This window comes from Scyliorhinus canicula, chromosome 16 (assembly GCF_902713615.1).
Source record: "Scyliorhinus canicula chromosome 16, sScyCan1.1, whole genome shotgun sequence".
Taxonomy (NCBI): Eukaryota; Metazoa; Chordata; class Chondrichthyes; order Carcharhiniformes; family Scyliorhinidae; genus Scyliorhinus; species Scyliorhinus canicula.
In genome coordinates, this window is record NC_052161.1 from 92,410,374 (window position 1) to 92,433,686 (window position 23,313).

Sequence of the window (23,313 nt, forward strand, 5' to 3'; positions counted from 1 at the left end):
GCAGGTTCAATTCCCGTACCAGCCTCCCCGGACAGGCGCCGGAATGTGGCGACTCGGGGCTTTTCACAGTAACTTCATTGAAGCCTACTCGTGACAATAAGCGATTTTCATTTCATTTTCATTTCATTTCACCCTGCCACTTTCCCTCGCCCCCCCCCCCCCCCCCACCCCCCTTCCATGGCACCCTCCCCAAGCCCTGCCTGACCATCCCTCTCACCCTCCCCCAATCCCTGCCCTTTCCTTCTCCATTTCCCCCAAAAAAACAAAGTCTTGGAGAATGGATATTTTATTTGGAGAGATTCAACAGTCCGGAGCAATGAGAATTTATTATTACATTTCATTAGTGCTGGGAGCACCGTTATATCTCAGCAGTGGATGAACTAGAAGATGCAACTACCCACTGCCTCCTCCCCATTCCCCAAGTGCTTTCACCCCCCCCCCCCCCCCCCCTTCCCCGCAGCCAGAGGGTAAAGGGGAGGTTGTGAGCAAGAACCCCAAAGCGTCAGTGAGTCTCCCAGACTGGGGGTGAGTGAAGGCCCGAACCCCATTCCAAACCTCCCTCGGAGTTGACAGTTGCTCCACTCCCCCACGCCGCAATTCGACCGGGGAACTACCCCCACCCCCACCCCCTGGCTGGGGTGACCAGGTTCCACACGGGACCAACTCCCGCCGGCTCCCTCACACGTGATAGATGTGCTCATGCCTCTCGCCGTGAACCTGGCTCATCGCTGTCCGCCTGACGATCTCCCAGCCCTGCCCTGGAACCGGACCCTCCGGGTTCTCCCTCCGCGGGCTGGGATCACGGAACGCCTCGCCCTCTTTCTGCTTCTCCGGCCCGGAAACAGCGGCCAGGTGGAAATGCTTGACGTACCGACGGGCCCTCTGGGTTGCGCTCTCGTTGCGGTCCTCAACTCTGCAGGTTGGTGGGTGGGGTGGGGGTGTTGGAGGGAGAGCAAGAGGTTGAGATGAACAACTGGGGACAACGGGTGAGAAATATCCCTCATATTGCCGGCACATTGCCAACAGCAGCGGGTTAACCCCACATCATCACCCTGTCCTGAACCCTAATCCTGAACCTGATTCCTAATCCTATCCCTAATCCAAACACTAACCCCAACTGTAAACCTAAACCTAACACAAATCCTAACCCGAACCTTCAACCCTAATAGTAATCCCTTACCCAGATCCTCATTATAACTCTAACCATAATCCTAATCCTAAACCTAACCCAAACCCTCAACGCTAACTCTAACCTCTAATCCATACCCTTATCCTTTTTTTAAAAATGTATTTTATTCCAAACATATTTTTTTAAATACAAAAATATAAATAATGCGGAGAACACCATCCCCAACTCACAGTTTTACAGTCTATACAGGTCCGTCCCATGGCCACGAAGAATCCCCACAGTGCCTCAAATCCCTCCACTGAACCCCTCAGTTCAAACTTAATTTTCTCCAACCCAAGGAAGTTGTACAGGTCCTCTAGGCAGGCCGTCCCCCCGGTGGCGGAAGCGACCCCATTCCAGCAAAATTCTTCACCGGGCAACCAAAGAGACTAAGGCCTCGACGTCAGCCTTCATCCCCTCCATCAGCTCCAGCTTTCCAATATCCCAAATATCGCTACCATTGGGTTTGGCCTGAACTCCTACCCCACAATCTTTGCTCGTGCCCCGGACAGCCCCGCCCACTACGTCTCTAACCTCTCACAGCCCCAGAACATATGTGCATGGTTTGCTGGTCCCTGCCCACACTTCTCACACTCGTCTGCCACCCCCTGGAGGAACCCACTCATCCTCACCCGAGTCATGTGCACCCTGTGCACCACCTTAAACTGTATTAAACTCCTCCTCTGAAATGAGGAGGTCGAATTCACCCTGCGCAATGCCTCACTCCACACTCCCCAACCTATCTCCCCCCCTCCCCAACACCTCCTCCCATTTCTCCTTGATCCTCTTGCCACCCATATATCAAACCTTTACATAGAATTTACAGTGCAGAAGGAGGCTATTCGGCCCATCGAGTCTGCACCGGCTCTTGGAAAGAACACCCTACCCCCACCCAAGGTCAACACCTCCACCCTATCCCCATAACTCAGTAACCCCACCCAACACTAAGGGCAATTTTTGGACACTAAGGGCAATTTATCATGGCCAATCCACCTAACTCGCACATCTTTGGACTGTGGGAGGAAACCGGAGCACCCGGAGGAAACCCACGCACACACGGGGAGGATGTGCAGACTCCGCACAGACAGTGACCCAAGCCGGAATCGAACATGGGACCCTGGAGCTGTGAAGCGATTATGCTATCCACAATGCTACCGTGCTGCCCATGTCCCCAATCCTATCCTCCCCTTCCATATCCGGAAGCAGGAACCATACCATTAGGGCATATTTCAGCAGCTTGGGAAACACTTTCCATGCCTTCCGTGCAAAGTCCCATACTTGTTAATACCTAAATTCAAATCCCTTCCGAAGCTCTACCCTCTCCCGCAGCTCCTCTAGACTTGCGAACCCCTCTTCCAAATACATTTCCCTCACTCTCACCAACGCCACTTCTCTCTGCTTCCTGTACATATCATCCGTCTCCCCCAGATTATACCAATGGTTATCAGACAACGGCACTATCACCGACATCCCCTCCATCCTAAAGTTCCTCCTTAGCTGGTTCCACATTCTAATCATGGACAGCACCACCGGGCTCTCCCTGCATCTCTCAGTGCCAGCTGTAGCGCCATCGTCGCCATGACCCTCAGGCTGAACACTCTACATGACTCTTCCTCCATCCTAACCCATTCCGACCCCGCTCCTTCCCACCATCACCTCACTTTCTCCACATTCACTGCTCAATGGTAATGCAGCAGGCTTGGTACTGGCAACTCTCTTCACCCTCCGTCTGCCTCTGCCTCTTCACCTTGGCACCTTCCCCGCCCATATAAACTCTGAAATGACTGTGTCCAACTTCCGAAAAAAGGTCTTTGGAATAAAAAAATCGGGCTGGAAATTGAATAACAACCTTGTCAAGACATTCATTTTTACCACTTGGACCCTTCCCGCCAACGTCAAGTGCAGTGTTTCCCACCTCCTCACTTCCTCCTTTATCTCCCCCCCCCCACCAACCTTGTTAAGTTCCACTGACACAATGTCGCCCACTCCCCCATCACCTGGATCCCCCAGATATCTAAATCTGTCCCCAGCTTCCCTAAATGGTAACCCTCCTAAATTAGCTCTCCGACCTAACTTGTTCACTGGGAACAGCTCCATTTTCCTCATGTTCAACTTTTCACCCGAAAAAACCCCGAACGTCTCTAGTAGGCTCTAATCCTCCCCATACTCTCCAGCGGATCCAACACATACAACAGCATGTACAGCGACACCCGGTGTTCCCGACTCCCTCTCCTAATCCGGTGCCACTCTGCGAGACCCTGAGGGCTATCGCCAAGGGCTCTATGGCGAGCACAAACAGCAGCAGCGACAGCGGGCACCCCTGTCTCGTTCCGCTACGCAACCCAAAACTACGTGAGCTCATCTCATTAATCCGTAAACTTACCAAGGGGCCACGTACACCGCGCGCCCCATGCCACAAACTTTGGCCCAAACTCAAACCTTCCCAGGACCTCAAACAGGAACCGGCACTCCACCCGATCAAAGGCATTCTCCGCGTCCATAGACACCTCCGGTACCTGTCCCCCAAACCCTAATCTTAACCCTAATCTTAAACCAAATCCTCAACCCTAACACCGACTCCAAACCCTCACCTTAACCCAAACCCTAACCATAGCCATAATCCTAAACCTAACCCAAACCCTCAACCCTAATTCTAACCCTAACCCTAACCCTTAATGCTGTGATCCTAACCCTAATGCCCTGACCCTAACCCCGAATGTCCTGACCCTAACTCTAATGCCATTAAGCTAATCCAAATGCTCTGACCCTAACCCCTAATGCCGTTATCCTAACCCTAATGCCATGACCTTAACCCCTAATGCCGTTATCCTAGCCCTAATTCCGAGACCCTAACATCAAATGTCTTGACCTTAACTCTAATGCTCTTGCTCTAACCCGAAAGTCCTGACTCTAACCCCTAATGCCATTATACTAACCCCAATGCCCTGATCCTAACCCAATGCCCTCAACCGAACCCGAATGCCCTGACCCTAACCCCTAATGACGTTATCCTGACCCCAATGCCCTGACCCTAACCCAATGTTCTGGCCTGACCCCTAATTCTAACCCCTAACCCTAATATCTCCTACATTGTGAGCACACCACATTAGTAATGGGTCAAGGTCACATCGTTGCCCGGACACTAACCTCCTAATCCTGACACTAATCCTAACCCCTAACCCTAATACTAACTCCTATTCCTAACACTAATCCTAACCCCTAATCCTAACTCCTAACCATAACGCTAACCAAACCATACCTCCAGAAACCTCTCATCACCCCTAGAAACCTGGGAAGACAAAGGCAGGGGTTTTGTGTGCATACCTGAGATACCAATTGTTCCCCAACCCAAAGTTTGCTCCGTGAATCCCAATCCTGGGCCAGATGCACTTGGGTAACCGACGCTCCAACAGGATGGTCGTCGCGACAACCTTGAGGTCAATAGAGGACAACAAGAGTGAGATATACCCCAAAAACAGAGACCGAGTCAGATACACTTAATGTACATACACAGGTACACAGATTCAGATATACCCCGTGTACAGAGAGATAGTGTGTCAGATATACCCCATGTACACACACACAGGTACACAGATTCAGATATACCCCGTGTACAGAGAGATAGAGTGTGTCAGATATACCCCATGTACACACACACAGGTACACAGATTCAGATATACCCTGTGTTTACAGAAAGAGAGAGAAAGAGTCAGATATACCCCATGTACACACACATTCAGATTAACAGTCAAATTTACCCTGTCTACAAAATCAGATTTACCCCATGTTCACTGGGAGAGAGATTCAGATTTACCCAGTTCGTGTACACAGTCAGATTTATCCAGTGTATACAAGAGAGAATCAGATTTACCCTGTGTACAGAGAGAGAGAGTTAGATTTACCCTGTGTACAGAGTCAAATTTACCCTGTGTACAGAGAGAGAGAGAGTCACATTTACCATGTGTACAGAGAGAGAGTCACATTTACCATGTGTACAGAGAGAGAGAGAGTCACATTTACCATGTGTACAGAGAGAGAATCACATTTACCATGTGTACAGAGAGAGAGAGTCACATTTACCATGTGTACAGAGAGAGAGTCACATTTACCCTGTGTACACAAAGTCAAATTTACCCTGTGTACAGAGAGAGAGAGAGTCACATTTACCATGTGTACAGAGAGAGAGTCACATTTACCATGTGTACAGAGAGGGAGAGTCACATTTACCCTGTGTACAGAGAGAGAGTCACATTTACCATGTGTACAGAGAGAGGGAGAGTCACATTTACCCTGTGTACAGAGAGAGAGTCACATTTACCATGTGTACAGAGAGAGGGAGAGTCACATTTACCCTGTGTACAGAGAGAGAGTCACATTTACCATGTGTCCAGAGAGAGGGAGAGTCACATTTACCCTGTGTACAGAGAGAGAGTCACATTTACCATGTGTACAGAGAGAGGGAGAGTCACATTTACCATGTGTACAGAGAGAGAGTCACATTTACCCTGTGTACAGAGAGAGAGTCACATTTACCATGTGTACAGAGAGAGGGAGAGTCACATTTACCCTGTGTTCAGAGAGAGAGTCACATTTACCATGTGTACAGAGAGAGGGAGAGTCACATTTATCCTGTATACACAAAGTCAAATTTACCCTGTGTACACAGAGAGAGAGAGAGTCAGATTTATCCTGTGTGTAATGATATGTATATGTGGCTATAACTAAAGGGTTAATTAGAACATCTAGCTGTAACACTACCACTGGAGGGCATTACACGATCCAGTATAAATATCAGCTCCGAAAGGATCTTGGTCTCTTTCTACCCAAAATGTTCAGTAAGCAGTTGTATATTTCGATAGCTCTCATTATAGTTAGTATTATTAGTTGTGAGTCAGTTAATACATCATACTTAATTACTTGATTTCTAGAGATAGTTCTGCAGAGTGTCAAACTCAGACATAAATCATTTGTTACTTTAAATAAATGAGTTTGCAGAAGTTGAAGATTCATGGTTTCTTCAGGATCTCACCATCAGACCATCGGCATCAACAGCAACTAGTAACGATACATATTACTAGACCCAGTAATATAACACTGTGTACAGAGAGACAAAGATTTAACCCGTGTACACAGAGTCGGATTTATCCAATGTGCATATAGAGAATCAGATTTACCCTGTTTACAAAGAAAGCCCATGTACATAGGGAGAGTGATTCAGATTTACTCTGTGTACACACAGTCAGATTTACCCCATGTACATAGGGAGAGCGATTCAGATTTACTCCATGTACACACAGTCAGATTTACCCCTTCTACACAGAATCAGATTTATCTAGTGGGCAGCACAGTAGCATAGTGGTTATCACAGTTGCTTCACAGCTCCAGGGTCCCAGGTTCGATTCCCAGCTTGGATCACTGGCTGTGCGGAGTCTGCACGTTCTCCCCATGTCTGTGTGGGTTTCCTCTGGGTGCTCCAGTTTCCTCCCACAGTCCAAAGATGTGCAGGGTTAGGTGGATTGGCCATGCTAAATTGCCCTTAGGTTCGGTGGGATTACTGGGTTACGGGGATAGGGTGGAGGTGTGGGCTTAAGTGGGGTGCTCTTTCCAAGAGCCGGTGCAGACCCGATGGGCCGAATAGCCTCCTTGTGCACTGTAAATTCTATGATCTATGATCCGGTGTACACAGGGAGTCAGATTTAACCCATGTACACTGAGAGTCATATTTACCCCGTGTGCATTGAGTGAGTCAGATTTATCCCATGTACAGAGTCAGATTTACCATGTAACAGAGTCAGATATACCCCATGAACACAGAGAGTCAGATTTACTCCGTGTACACAGGGAGTCAGATTTGTCCTGTGCACACAGAGAGTCAGATTTATTCCGTATACACAGAATCAGATTTATTCCATGTACACAGAGAGACAGATTTACCCCATGTACACAGAGAGTCAGATTTCCCTATGTACACTGAGTGAGTCAAATTTATCCCTAATACAGAGCCAGATTGACTCCGTGTACACAGAGTCAGATTTACCCCTTCTACACAGAGAGTCAGATTGAACCCATGTACACTGAGACTGATTTATCCTGTGTGCACAGAGAGTCAGATTTATCCTGTGTACACAGAGTCATATTTGTCTGGTGTACAGAGAGACAGATTTATCCCGTGTACAGAATCAGATTTATCCTGTGTACAGAGTCAGATTTATCCGGTGTACAGAGATTCAGATTAACTCTGTGTACAGGGTCAGATTAACTCCGTGTGCAGAGAGCCAGATTTATTCCGTGTACAGAGTCATATTTACTCCGTGTACACAGAGTCAGATTTACCCCTTCTACACAGAGTCAGATTTAACCCATGTACACAGAGTCAGATTTATCCAGTGTACATAGAGTCAGATTTGTCCCGTGTACACACAGTCAGATTTGTCCCGTGTACACACAGTCAGATTTATCCCGTGTACACACAGTCAGATTTATCCAGTGTACACACAGTCAGATTTACCCCTTTTACACAGAGTCAGATTTATCCCGTGTACACACAGTCAGATTTATCCCATGTACACAGAGTCAGATTTACCCCGTATGCACAGAGGGTCAGATTTATCCTGTGTACAGAGATAGAGAGAATAGTTTACCCCATGTACAGAGAGAGAGAGAGTCAGATTTATCCCCTGTACACTGATTATGTCTGATGTACCCTGTGTACACAGAGAGTCCGATTTGACCCATGTACAATAAATGCTGGTACAGCCTGCGACGCCCATGTCCCATCAACAAATTTTTTTAAAATCAGACCGTGAGGACCAATAAGGCTCACCTGTCACATTGAAGGGAAGTGAAAATGATGGGTCGCGAAGATGGGGCAGCGTGAGTCACGAAGTTCGGGCAGCGTGAGTCGCAAAGTTCGGGCAGCGTGAGTCGCAAAGTTCGGGCAGCGTGGGTCGCAAAGTTCGGGCAGCGTGGGTCGCAAAGTTCGGGCAGCATGGGCCGCAAAGTTCGGGCAGCGTGGGTCGCAAAGTTCGGGCAGCGTGGGTCGCAAAGTTCGGGCAGCGTGGGTCGCAAAGTTCGGGCAGCGTGGGTCGCAAAGTTCGGGCAGCGTGGGTCGCAAAGTTCGGGCAGCGTGGGTCACGAAGATCGGACAGCGTAGGTCACGAAGTTCGGGCAGCATGGGTCACGAAGATCGGACAGCGTGGGTCACGAAGATCGGACAGCGTGGGTCACGAAGATCGGACAGCATGGGCCGTGAAGATCGGGCAGCATGGGTCGCGAAGATCGGACAGCGTGGGTCACGAAGATCGGACAGCGTGGGTCACGAAGATCGGACAGCATGGGCCGTGAAGATCGGGCAGCATGGGTCGCGAAGTTCGGGGAGCGTGGGTCGCGAAGGGTGGCCGTTTGGTAAAAATGGGTCCGGTGCAAAAAAGTTTGAAAACACTGGGTTATGCTTGTGTACACGTTGACTGAAGGTTACGCCTGGCTGTGTACACTTTGGGTGAGGGCTACCCTGACCTGTGTACATGTTGAGTGAGGGTTATACCTACCTGTGTACACTTTGGGTGAGGGCTATGTCTACCTATGGACATATTGAGTGCGGGTTACACTACCTATGTACATGTTGAGTGAGCGTTACACCTACCTGTGTATATAAGTGAGGGTTATGTGGAATCCATAATATCCTGTTCCTTAGTGAAGGACATAAGTTAATATCCTGGGCGGGATTCTCCTTTCTGACGGCAGAGTGTTGACGCCATCGTAAAAACCGGACAGTTTAACGATGGCGTCATCGGACTGCCAAGTGTAGCGATCCTCTGCCCTACAGGGGGCCGGTACGGCACTGGAGTGACCCACACCGCTCCAGCTGCTGATACCGGCATCAAACGTGCGTCGCAGGTCTGCGCATGCGCGCTGCGACCGGTGCGAACTCGCACATGCGCGGTGGTTTCCTTCTCCGCGCCAGCTCTGACGCAACATGGCGTAGGGCTACAGGGGCTGGCACGGAGTAAAAGAGGCCCCCACCAGGAAAGGCCGGCCCGCCAATCGGTAGGCACCGATCGCGGGCCAGGCCACGATGGAGGCCCCTCCCGGGGTCAGACCCCACCCCCCCCCCCCCCAAACCAGGCCACCCCAGACAGGATGGACGCCGAGGTCCCGCCGGGTAAGACCACATGTGAACGGCGCTGGCGGGGCTCAGGCTTTCTTGGCGGCCACTCGGCCCATCCCAGCCAGAGAACCGGTGGAACGGCGTCGGGGCAGTGTCGCGCAAATCGCGATTCTCCAAACCGCCGGGAGCTGAGAGAATTCCGACCCTTGTTTCTTAGTGAATGACATTAGTCTGTGGAGACAGGATGATGGAGGGAGCCTTCTCAGTAATGCGCTTTTTTGTAAACTACCGTATCCTCCAAGGACAAAGGGGAGAGGATTGCGTAAAAGAAGGATTGAAAGACCTTGCTTATTGGACTATTGGTCCTATTGGCTAGAATACTGTCCTTTCATTGGCTTAAAATGGAAGTTTAACTGTGATATTATTGTTGTGTGACATGAAAATGAAAGATTAGACTGGAATTATGATTCTATTGGTTAATAAAGCTTCGCTGGACTCAGACAGTGCAATGCAATGAACCCCACTGGGTTGCTCTCCTTCTGCACAAGTCAATAAAGATTGATCAAAGAGTATTCCCGTGTATACCTTGCAATAATTTTGACAGTTACACTATCTGTGTACACGTTGGGTGGAGGCTACATCTACCTGTGTACATGTTGAGTGAGGGTTACATCTACCTGTGTACGTATTGAGTGAGGGTTGTACTAGCTGTGTACATGTTGGGTGGAGGCTACATCTACCTGTATACATGTTGAGTGAGGGTTGCACTAGCTGTGTACATGTTGAGTGAGGGTTGCACTAGCTGTGTACATGTTGGGTGGAAGCTACATCTACCTGTGTACATGTTGAGTGAGGGTTGCACTAGCTGTGTACATGTTGAGTGAGGGTTGCACTAGCTGTGTACATGTTGAGTGAGGGTTGCACTACCTGTGTACATGTTGAGTGAGGGTTGCACTAGCTGTGTACATGTTGAGTGAGGGTTGCACTAGCTGTGTACATGTTGGGTGGAGGCTACATCTACCTGTGTACATGTTGAGTGAGGGTTGCACTAGCTGTGTACATGTTGAGGGAGCTTCATGCCTACCTGTGCCCGCCACAGTTGGTCTCTCTCATGTGCCACTCGCCAGTGTGTGTCCCCCATCATTGCGATGAGCAAGTTGACCATCAGCAGGAATGCGAAGATCATATAAGCCACGTACATGATCTTGATAATGGCCGGAGTGAACTTCTCGTAGTTGATGGGAATATCGAGGAGACCGAGGAATAGCTGGAACATGGTGAAGAGGCACATGCTGAAATCCCGGAAGTGCGGCCACAGCTCCGGCTCCAAGGTCTGGAAGGTCACATAGAATGCTGTGGGAAAAGAGACAAGGATAGAGGGAACAAGGTGCTGGCAGAGAAGGAAGAAGCAAGAGTGGGGGGGGGGGGGGGGGGGGGGGGGTGGGATAGAGAGAGAGAGACAGAGAGGGAGGGAGGGAGAGCGAGTGTGCAGGGGATAGAGAGGGAGGGAGGTAGAGAGAGAGCAGGGGATAGAGAGGGAGCGAGAGAGAGGAGGGGAAAAAAACAGAGGGAAGGAGAGAGAGTAGGGGATAAAGACAGAAGGAGGGAGGGAGAGAGAGAGAGCCGGAGGATAGAAAAAGACAGAGGGAGGGAGAGAGAGAGAACAGTGTTAGAGGGAGGGAGAGAGAGCAGGGGATAAAGAGAGACGGAGGGAGAGCGGGAGGATAGGAAGAGGTCCAGAGAGGGAGAGAGAGAGAGAGCAGGGATTAGGGAGAGAGAGCAGGTGACAGAGAGAGACAAAGAGGGAACAAGAGTGGGGAGAGAGATATGGAGAGAGTAGGAGATAGAGAAAGAAACAGAGAGGGAGGAAGAGAGAGCAGGGTGATAGAGACAGCGAGGGAGGGAGAGGGTGCAGTGGATAGAGACAGGGAGAGAGAGTGGGAGATAGAGCGGAGGGGGGAGTGAGAGAGGGGGATAGAGAGAGAGAGACAGCGAGGGAGCTTGAGCAGGGGATAGAGAAAGACAGAGAGGAAAAGAGAGCATGGGACAGAGAGAGAAAGGAAGGGAGAGAGAGGCAGAGGGAAGGAGAGAATGGAGGGGGGATAAAGAGAGAGACAGAGGAGAGTGAGCAGGGATACAGAGAGAGGGATGGATCGAAAGGGAGATAGTGGGAAAGAAAGGGAAAGGGAGGAAGTGACACATTGAGAATGAGGTGATGGCAGAGAGCAAACGCAGGGAGGTTAGATAGGGGAAATGAGTGGACAGCGCAGAGAGAGGTAGAGAGAGAGGCAAGAGAATGATAGACTGAGAGTGAAAGGGAGAGAGGAAGGGACAGAAAGAAGGATAGAGGGGAGAGTGAGTGTAAAGAAAGGAAGGGAGACATGGATAGAGAGAACAGGAAGAAGTACACTTGGAGGAAGAAGAGGATGGTGAGAAAGGTGAGAGTAAGAGATATGAGGAAAAGGAAAATTGGGAATGGGAGGCAGTGAGTTAAATTGAGTTAAAGAGAGAGACAGACAGGGACGAGTGAGAGTGAGTGAGATAATGTAAGAGATAGAGATAGAGACCAAGAGAGAGACCAGAGAGAGAGACAGAGACATAGAGAGACAGAGAGAAAGACAGAGAGAGAGAGACGGTGAGACAGAGAGGGAGAAAGAGAGAGAAAAAGAGAGAGAGAGACAGATAGACAGAGGGTGAATGAGACGGAGAGAGAGACAGAGAGTGAGACAGTCAGAGAGCAACATAGAGAGACGGAGAGATATAGGAAGGGGCAGAGAGAGAGACAGAGTGAGACAGTGATTCAGGGAACAGAGAGAGTGAGATCGAGAGAGAGAACCAGAGAGGGAGAGAGACAGAGAGTGTGTGGGACAGAGAGAGGGAGACAGAAAACGAGAGAGAGTGAGACAGAGACAGAGAGAGAGAGAGAGACAGAGTGAGAATGAAACAGCGACAGAGTGAGCGAAAGGGAAAGACAAAGAGAGTGAGAGAGAGAGAGAGACAGAGAGAGCGAGAGAGAGAGACAGAGAGAGACAGAGAGAGAGACAGAGAGGCAGAGAGAGACAAATAGAGACAGAAAGTGGGACAGTGAGACAGAGGCAGAGAGAGACAGATAGAGAATGGGACAGAGTGAGGACAGAGAAAGTGAGACAGGAAGAGACACAGAGAGAGAGATTCAAAGAGGGAGAGAGACAGAGAGACATAGAGAGAGAGAGATTCAAAGAGAGAGGGAGACAGAGAAAGATAGACAGAGAGAGGGATACAGAGAGTCACAGACAGAGAGAGAGACTGAGAGAAAGATATAGAGGAAGACAGAGAGAGTGACAGCGATAGAGACAGAGGCAGAGAGAGACAGACAGGGAGAGATACAAAGATATAGAGACAGAGAAAAAGACAGATAGAGAGAAGGACAGAGGAAGAGAGAGACAGAGATAGGGACAGAGAGATAGAGAAAGGTAGGGAGAGATAGAGACAGAAACGGAGGGAGAATGAGAGAGAGGGAGGGTCAGAGGGAAGAGACAGAATGAGAGAGAGATTGTGAGACAGAGTGGGACACAGAGAGAGATAGAAAGAGAGATACGGAGAGGGAGAGATAGAGAGACTGGGACAAGGAGAGGGGAGAGTCAAAGAGAGAGAGAGACTGAGAGAAAGTCAGAGACAGAGAAAGAGACAGGATGACAGGGAGAGGGAGTGGCACGGACAGGGAGAGAGACAGGGAGACAGAGAGAGACAGAGAGGGAGAGACAGAGAGTGAGAGAGAGACAGAGTGAGGGCCAGAGAGAGGGAGAGAGATAGAGTGAGAGACAGATAGACAGGGAGACAGAGAGAGAGAAACAGAGACAGACAGAGAGAGAGACCGAGAGAGACAGAGAGAGAGACAGATAGAAGTAGAGACAGACAAAGAAAGAGAGAGAAGGACCGCAAAAGAGAGACAAAGTGAGAGACCAGGGAGAGAGAGAGACAGAGAGAGGGAAACATAGAGACACACAAGGAGGGAGAGAGAGACAGAACGAGGGAGACTTGATCAGTTGTCACTCATTGCCGAAAAAGATCAGAAAACTCACATTTGCAATATTTTCTCAGTTTCCTACATTCACCCTCCACCCAAACCCATGGGTCACTGGACAGGGATCAGGAGCAGGAACCCGGGCTGATTCACCCCCTCCCTAACCCAGGGTCACTGGACAGGGATCAGGAGCAGGAACCCGGGCTGATTCACCCCCTCCCTAACCCAGCATCACTGGACAGGGATCAGGAGCAGGAACCCGAGCTGATTCACCCCCTCCCTAACCCAGGGCTCACTGGACAGGGATCAGGAGCAGGAACCCGGGCTGATTCACCCCCTCCCTAACCCAGGGATCACTGGACAGGGATCAGGAGCAGGAACCCGGGCTGATTCACTCCCTCCCTAACCCAGGGCTCACTGGACAGGGATCAGGAGCAGGAACCCGGGCTGATTCACCCCCTCCCTAACCCAGGGATCACTGGACAGGGATCAGGAGCAGGAACCCGGGCTGATTCACCCCCTCCCTAACCCAGGGCTCACTGGACAGGGATCAGGAGCAGGAACCCGGGCTGATTCACCCCCTCCCTAACCCAGGGCTCACTGGAAAGGGATCAGGAGCAGGAACCCGGGCTGATTCACCCTCTCCCTAACCCAGGGGTCACTGGGCAGAGATCAGGAGAAGGAACCGAGGCTGATTCACTCCCCCCCCCCCCCCCCCCCCCACCCCCCTACCTAACCCTGGGGTCACTGGACGGGCTTCAGGAGCAGGAACCCGGGCTGATTCACTCCCCCCCCCACCCCCCTACCTAACCCTGGGGTCACTGGACAGGGATCAGGAGCAGGAACCCGAGCTGATTCACTTCCTGAAGACAAACCTGAAGTAAATCCAAGCAGAACCATCAACATTAACCAGCAGAACCTTAACAAGTCGCCGATAATCATCTGGAAGAAACAAACATGAAGATGCTGTACAGTTACAAAGTGAGTGATGCGTACACTGACTCCGAATAAACACTGACTCTATAGATACAGTGAGTGATCCTTAACGTACAGAATAAACACTGACTGTAACTTCATTTGAAGCCTACTTGTGACAATAAGTGATTTTCATTTCATTTCATTTTTATCGTTACAGTGAGTGATCCTTACCCTGCTGAATAAACAGTGACTCTGTACAGTTACACAGTGAGGGATCCTCACCCTGCTGAATAAACAGTGACTCTGTACAGTTACACAGTGAGTGATCCTTACCCTGCTGAATAAACAGTGACTCTGTACAGTTACACAGTGAGTGATCCTTACCCTGCTGAATAAACGGTGACTCTGTACAGTTACACAGTGAGTGATCCTTATTTTAGCTGAATAAACAGTGACTGTGCAGTTACACAGTGAGTGATCCTTATCCTGCTGAATAAACAGTGACTGTGCAGTGACACAGTGAGTGATCCTTACCTGGCTGAATAAAGAGTGACTCTGTACAGTTACACAGTGAGTGATACTTAACTTACTGAATAAACAGTGACTTACATTTAACATTGAGTGATCCTCATCTGGCTGAATAAACAGTGACTCTGTACAGTTACACAGTGAGTGATCCTCAATTTACTGAATAAAGAGTGACTCTATACAGTTACACAGTGAGTGGTCCTTCCCCTGCTGAATAGACAGTGACTCTGTACAGTTACGCAGTGCGTGATCCTTAAACAGCTGGATAAACAGTGACTCTGTACAGTTACACAGTGAGTGATTCTTACCCTGCTAAATAAACAGTGACTCTGTACAGTTACACAGTGAGTGATCCTCAATTTACTGAATAAACAGTGACTCTGTACAGTTACACAGTGAGTGACCTTTAAACTGCTAAATAAACAGTGACTCTGTACAGTTACACAGTGAGTGATCCTTACCCTGCTGAATAAACAGTGACTCTGTACAGTTAACAGTGAGTGATCCTCACCCTGCTGAATAAACAGTGACTCTGTACAGTTACACAGTGAGTGATCCTTACCCTGCTGAATAAACAGTGACTCTGTACAGTTAACAGTGAGTGATCCTCACCCTGCTGAATAAACAGTGACTCTGTACAGTTACACAGTGAGTGATCCTTACCCTGCTGAATAAACAGTGACTGTACAGTTACACAGGGAGTGATCCTTATTTTAGCTGAATAAACAGTGACTCTATACAGTTACACAGTGAGTGGTCCTTCCCCTGCTGAATAGACAGTGACTCTGTACAGTTACGCAGTGCGTGATCCTTAAACAGCTGGATAAACAGTGACTCTACAGTTACACAGCGAGTGATCCTTAACTTACTGAATAAAGAGTGACTCTGTACAGTTACACAGTGAGTTGTCCTTACCCTGAATAAACAGTGAATCTGTACAATTACACAGTGAATTGTCCTTACCCTGAATAAACAGTGAATCTGTACAATTACACAGTGAGTTCTTATCATGAATAAACAGTGAATCTGTACAATTATACAGTGAGTTGTCCTTACCCTGAATAAATAGTGAAGCTGTACAGTTACACAGCGAGTTGTTCTTACCCTGAATAAACAGTTACTCCGTTCAATTACACAATCAATCAGTGATGTGCACAAAGTGATTATACAGTGACTCTGTACGGTTAAATAGTGAGTGATCCTCACACTGAATAAATAGTAAGAAGTCTTATACCAGGTGAAACTCCAACAGGTTTATTTAAAATCACTAGCTTTTGGAGCACTGCTCCTTCCTCAGGCTACTAGTGATTCAAAACAAACCTGTTGGATTTTAACCTGGTACTGGAAGACTTCTTACTGAGCTCACCCCTGTCCAACGCCGGCATCTCCACATTATGAATAAACAGTGACGCTGTGCAGTTACGCAATGAGTGATCCTTACCCTGGTGAAGAAACAGTGTCTCTGTACAGTTAAACAATACAGTAAGACGTCTTACAACACCAGGTTAAAGTCCAACAGGTTTGTTTCAAACACGGGCTTTCGGAGCACTTCTCTTTCCTCAGGTGAATGGAGCAGTGCTCCGAAAGCTCGTGTTTGAAACAAACCTGTTGGGCTTTAACCTGGTGTTGGAAGACTTCTTACTGTGCTCCCCCAGTCCAACGCCGGCATCTACACATCACAATTAAACAATGAGTGATCGTAATCCTGCTGAATAAACAGTGACATTGTACAGTTATGCAATGAGTGATCCTTATCCTGCTGAATGAACAGTGACTCTGTACAGTTACACAGTGAGTGATCCTCATACTGCTGAATAAACAGTGACTCTGTACAGTTACACAGTGAGTGATCCTCATCCTGCTGAATAAACAGTGACTCTGTACAGTTACACAGTGAGTGATCCTTAACTTACTGAATAAACAGTGACTGTACATTTACACAATGAGTGATCCTTATCCTGCTGAATAAACAGTGACTCTGTACAGTTACATAGTGAGTGATCCTTATCCTGCTGAATAAGCAGTGACTCTCTACAGTTACACAGTGAGTGATCATTACCCTGCTGAATAAACAGTGACTCTGTACAGTTACACAGTGAGGGATCCTTACCCTGCTGAATAAACAGTGACTCTGTACAGTTACACAGTGAGTGATCCTCATCCTGCTGAATAAACGGTGACTCTGTACAGTTACACAGTGAGTGATCCTTACCCTGCTGAATAAGCAGTGACTCTGTACAGTTACACAGTGAGTGATCCTTACCCTGCTGAATAAACAGTGACTCTGTACAGCTACACAGTGAGTGATCCTTAACTTACTGAATAAACAGTGACTCTGTACAGTTACACAGTGAGTGGCCCTTACCCTGCTGAATAAACAGTGACTCTGTACAGTTACACAGTGAGTGATCCTTACCCTGCTGAATAAACAGTGACTCTGCACAGTTAACAGTGAGTGATCCTCATCCTGCTGAATAAACAGTGACTCTGTACAGTTAACAGTGAGTGATCCTCAATTTACTAAATAAACAGTGACTCTGTACAGTTACACAGTGAGTCATCCTTATCCTGCTGAATAAACAGTGACTCGGTACAGTTACACAGTGAGTGATCCTTACCCTGCTGAATAAACAGTGACTGTACAGTTACACAGGGAGTGATCCTTATTTTAGCTGAATAAACAGTGACTCTGTACAGTTACACAGTGCGTGATCCTTAATTTACTGAATAAAGAGTGACTCTGTACAGTTACACAGTGCGTGATCCTTCCCCTGCTGAATAAACAGTGACTCTGTACAGTTACGCAGTGCGTGATCCTTAAACAGCTGGATAAACAGTGACTCTGTACAGTTACACAGCGAGTGATCCTTAACTTACTGAATAAAGAGTGACTCTGTACAGTTACACAGTGAGTTGTCCTTACCCTGAATAAACAGTGAATCTGTACAATTACACAGTGAATTGTCCTTACCCTGAATAAACAGTGAATCTGTACAATTACACAGTGAGTTCTTATCATGAATAAACAGTGAATCTGTACAATTATACAGTGAGTTGTCCTTACCCTGAATAAATAGTGAAGCTGTACAGTTACACAGCGAGTTGTTCTTACCCTGAATAAACAGTTACTCCGTTCAATTACACAATCAATCAGTGATGTGCACAAAGTGATTATACAGTGACTCTGTACGGTTAAATAGTGAGTGATCCTCACACTGAATAAATAGTAAGAAGTCTTATACCAGGTGAAACTCCAACAGGTTTATTTAAAATCACTAGCTTTCGGAGCACTGCTCCTTCCTCAGGCTACTAGTGATTCAAAACAAACCTGTTGGATTTTAACCTGGTGCTGGAAGACTTTATACTGAGCTCACCCCTGTCCAACGCCGGCATCTCCACATTATGAATAAACAGTGACGCTGTGCAGTTACGCAATGAGTGATCCTTACCCTGGTGAAGAAACAGTGTCTCTGTACAGTTAAACAATACAGTAAGACGTCTTACAACACCAGGTTAAAGTCCAACAGGTTTGTTTCAAACACGGGCTTTCGGAGCACTTCTCTTTCCTCAGGTGAATGGAGCAGTGCTCCGAAAGCTCGTGTTTGAAACAAACCTGTTGGGCTTTAACCTGGTGTTGGAAGACTTCTTACTGTGCTCCCCCCGGTCCAACGCCGGCATCTACACATCACAATTAAACAATGAGTGATCGTAATCCTGCTGAATAAACAGTGACATTGTACAGTTATGCAATGAGTGATCCTTATCCTGCTGAATAAACAGTGACTCTGTACAGTTACACAGTGAGTGATCCTCATACTGCTGAATAAACAGTGACTCTGTACAGTTACACAGTGAGTGATCCTCATCCTGCTGAATAAACAGTGACTCTGTACAGATACACAGTGAGTGATCCTTAACATACTGAATAAACAGTGACTGTACATTTACACAATGAGTGATCCTTATCCTGCTGAATAAACAGTGACTCTGTACAGTTACACAGTGAGTGATCCTTATCCTGCTGAATAAGCAGTGACTCTCTACAGTTACACAGTGAGTGATCATTACCCCGCTGAATAAACAGTCACTCTGTACAGTTACACAGTGAGGGATCCTTACCCTGCTGAATAAACAGTGACTCTGTACAGTTACACAGTGAGTGATCCTCATCCTGCTGAATAAACAGTGACTCTGTACAGTTACACAGTGAGTGATCCTTACCCTGCTGAATAAACGGTGACTCTGTACAGTTACACAGTGAGTGATCCTTATCCTGCTGAATAAGCAGTGACTCTCTACAGTTACACAGTGAGTGATCCTTACCCTGCTGAATAAACGGTGACTCTGTACAGTTACACAGTGAGTGATCCTTATCCTGCTGAATAAGCAGTGACTCTGTACAGTTACACAGTGAGTGATCCTTATCCTGCTGAATAAGCAGTGACTCTCTACAGTTACACAGTGAGTGATCCTCATCCTGCTGAATAAACAGTGACTCTGTACAGTTACACAGTGAGTGATGCTCATACTGCTGAATAAACAGTGACTCTGTACAGTTACACAGTGAGTGATCCTTACCCTGCTGAATAAGCAGTGACTCTGTACAGTTACACAGTGAGTGATCCTTACCCTGCTGAATGAACAGTGACTCTGTACAGCTACACAGTGAGTGATCCTTAACTTACTGAATAAACAGTGACTCGGTACAGTTACACAGTGAGTGGCCCTTACCCTGCTGAATAAACAGTGACTCTGTACAGTTACACAGTGAGTGATCATTACCCTGCTGAATAAACAGTGACTCTGGACAGTTAACAGTGAGTGATCCTCATCCTGCTGAATAAACAGTGACTCTGTACAGTTAACAGTGAGTGATCCTCATCCTGCTGAATAAACAGTGACTCTGTAGAGTTAACAGTGAGTGATCCTCATCCTGCTGAATAAACAGTGACTCTGTATATTTACACAGTGAGTGATCCTTACCCTGTTGAATAAACAGTGACTGTACAGTTACACAGTGAGTGATCCTTACCCTGCTGAATAAACAGTGACTCTGTACAGTTAACAGTGAGTGATCCTCATCCTGCTGAGTAAACAGTGACTCTGTACAGTTACACAGTGAGTGATCCTTACCCAGCTGAATAAACAGTGACTCTGTACAGTTACACAGTGAGTGATCCTTACCCTGTTGATTAAACAGTGACTCTGTACAGTTACACAGTGAGTGATCCTCAATTTACTGAATAAACAGTGACTCTGTACAGTTACACAGTGAGTGATCCTTACCCTGCTAAATAAACAGTGACTCTGTACAGTTACACAGTGAGTGATCCTCAATTTATTGAATAAACAGTGACTCTGTACAGTTACACAGTGAGTGATCCTTACCCTGCTGAATAAACAGTGACTCTGTACAGTTACACAGTGAGTGATCCTTACCCTGCTGAATAAACAGTGACCCTGTACAGTTACGCAGTGCGTGATCCTTACCCTGCTGAATAAACAGTGACTGTACAGTTACGCAGTGCGTGAACCTTACCCTGCTGAATAAACAGTGACTGTACAGTTACACAGTGAGCGATCCTTAACTTATTGAATAAAAATTGACTCTGTTCAATTACAATGAGTGGTGCTTACCCTGCTGAATACAGTGTCTTTGTCCAGTTACACAGTGGGTGATCCTTGAGCAATGGCTATGTATAATTACACTGAGTATAATTACAATGAGTAATTCTTACCCAGCTGAATAAACAGTGACTCTGCACATTTATACAGTGAGTTGTCCTTACCCAGCTGAATGAACAGTAGCTGTACAATTACAAAATGAGTGATCCTTACCCTGAATAAACAGTGAATCTGTACAATTACACAGTGAGTTCTTATCATGAATAAACAGTGAATCTGTACAATTATACAGTGAGTTGTCCTTACCCTGAATAAATAGTGAAGCTGTACAGTTACACAGCGAGTTGTTCTTACCCTGAATAAACAGTTACTCCGTTCAATTACACAATCAATCAGTGATGTGCACAAAGTGATTATACAGTGACTCTGTACGGTTAAATAGTGAGTGATCCTCACACTGAATAAATAGTAAGAAGTCTTATACCAGGTGAAACTCCAACAGGTTTATTTAAAATCACTAGCTTTCGGAGCACTGCTCCTTCCTCAGGCTACTATTGATTCAAAACAAACCTGTTGGATTTTAACCTGGTACTGGAAGACTTCTTACTGAGCTCACCCCTGTCCAACGCCGGCATCTCCACATCATAAATAATCAGTGACTCTGTACAGTTACCCACTGAGTGATCCTTACCCTGGTGAAGAAACAGTGTCTCTGTACAGTTAAACAATACAGTAAGACGTCTTACAACACCAGGTTAAAGTCCAACAGGTTTGTTTCAAACACGGGCTTTCGGAGCACTTCTCTTTCCTCAGGTGAATGGAGCAGTGCTCCGAAAGCTCGTGTTTGAAACAAACCTGTTGGGCTTTAACCTGGTGTTGGAAGACTTCTTACTGTGCTCCCCCAGTCCAACGCCGGCATCTACACATCACAATTAAACAATGAGTGATCGTAATCCTGCTGAATAAACAGTGACATTGTACAGTTATGCAATGAGTGATCCTTATCCTGCTGAATAAACAGTGACTCTGTACAGTTACACAGTGAGTGATCCTCATACTGCTGAATAAACAGTGACTCTGTACAGTTGCACAGTGAGTGATCCTCATCCTGCTGACTAAATAGTGACTCTGTACAGTTACTCAGTGAGTGATCCTTAACTTACTGAATAAACAGTGACTCTGTACAGTTACACAGTGAGTGATCCTTACCCTGCTGAATAAGCAGTGACTCTCTATAGTTACACAGTGAGTGATCATTACCCTGCTGAATAAACAGTGACTCTGTACAGTTACACAGTGAGTGATCCTTACCCTGCTGAATAAACAGTGACTCTGTACAGTTACACAGTGAGTGATCCTTACCCTGCTGAATAAGCAGTGACTCTGTACAGTTACACAGTGAGTGGCCCTTACCCTGCTGAATAAACAGTGACTCTGGACAGTTACACAGTGAGTGACCCTACCCTGATGAATAAACAGTGACTCTGTACAGTTACACAGTGAGTGATCCTTACCCTGCTGAATAAACAGTGACTCTGTACAGTTACACAGTGAGTGATCCTTACCCTGCTGAATAAACAGTGACTCTGTACAGTTACACAGTGAGTGATCCTTACCCTGCTGAATAAAAGTGACTCTGTACAGTTACACAGTGATTGATCCTTACCCTGCTGAATAAACAGTGACTCTGTACAGTTGCACAGTGAGTGATCCTCATCCTGCTGAATAAACAGTGACTCTGTACAGTTAACAGTGAGTGATCCTCATCCTGCTGAATAAACAGTGACTCTGTATAGTTACACAGTGAGTGATCCTTACCCTGTTGAATAAACAGTGACTGTACAGTTACACAGTGAGTGATCCTTACCCTGCTGAATAAACAGTGACTCTGTACAGTTAACAGTGAGTGATCCTCATCCTGCTGAATAAACAGTGGCTCTGTACAGTTAACAGTGAGTGATCCTTACCCTGCTGAATAAACAGTGACTCTGTACAGTTACACAGTGAGTGATCCTTACACTGCTGAATAAACAGTGACTCCGTACAGTTAACAGTGAGTGATCCTCATCCTGCTGAATAAACAGTGACTCTGTCCAGTTACACAGTGAGTGATCCTCATCCTGCTGAATAAACAGTGACTCTGTACAGTTACACAGTGAGTGATCCTTACCCTGCTGAATAAACAGTGACTCTGTAGAGTTACACAGTGAGTGATCCTTACCCTGCTGAATAAACAGTGACTCTGCACAGTTAACAGTGAGTGATCCTCACCCTGCTGAATAAACAGTGACTCTGTACAGTTAACAGTGAGTGATCCTCATCCTGCTCAATAAACAGTGACTCTGTACAGTTACACAGTGAGTGATCCTTACCCTGCTGAATAAACAGTGACTCTGTACAGTTACACAGTGAGTGATCCTCAACCTGCTGAATAAACATTGACTCTGTACAGTTACACAGTGAGTGGTCCTCATCCTGCTGAATAAACAGTGACTGTACAGTTACACAGTGGGTGATCCTCATCCTGCTGAATAAACAGTGACTCTGTACAGTTACACAGTGAGTGATCCTTACCCTGCTGAATAAACAGTGACTCTGTTCAGTTACACAGTGAGTAATCCTTACCCTGCTGAATAAGCAGTGACTCTGTACAGCTACACAGTGAGTGATCCTTAACTTACTGAATAAACAGTGACTCTGTACAGTTACACAGTGAGTGATCCATACCCTGCTGAATAAACAGTGACTCTGTTCAGTTACACAGTGAGTGATCCTTACCCTGCTGAATAAGCAGTGACTCTGTACAGCTACACAGTGAGTGATCCTTAACTTACTGAATAAACTGTGACTCTGTACAGTTAACAGTGAGTGATCCTTACCCTGCTGAATAAACAGTGACTCTGTACAGTTACACAGTGAGTGATCCTTACCCTGCTGAATAAACAGTGACTCTGTACAGTTACA

General features: G+C 47.0%; 1 protein-coding gene across 1 annotated transcript in view; it reads right to left on the reverse strand.

Moving 5' to 3' along the window:
- Positions 1 to 270: 270 nt before the first annotated feature.
- Positions 271 to 23,313, reverse strand: part of trpv6 (transient receptor potential cation channel, subfamily V, member 6) — a 99,335-nt gene continuing 76,292 nt past the window's right edge. Inside the window, exons 10-13 of the mRNA XM_038773786.1 lie at positions 14,154 to 14,220; positions 10,360 to 10,628; positions 4,493 to 4,599; positions 271 to 913 (exon numbers count right to left, since the gene is read on the reverse strand). Coding sequence (XP_038629714.1) covers positions 679 to 913; positions 4,493 to 4,599; positions 10,360 to 10,628; positions 14,154 to 14,220 — 678 coding nt within the window. The 3' untranslated portion in view covers positions 271 to 678. The remainder of the gene's footprint in view (positions 914 to 4,492; positions 4,600 to 10,359; positions 10,629 to 14,153; positions 14,221 to 23,313) is intronic.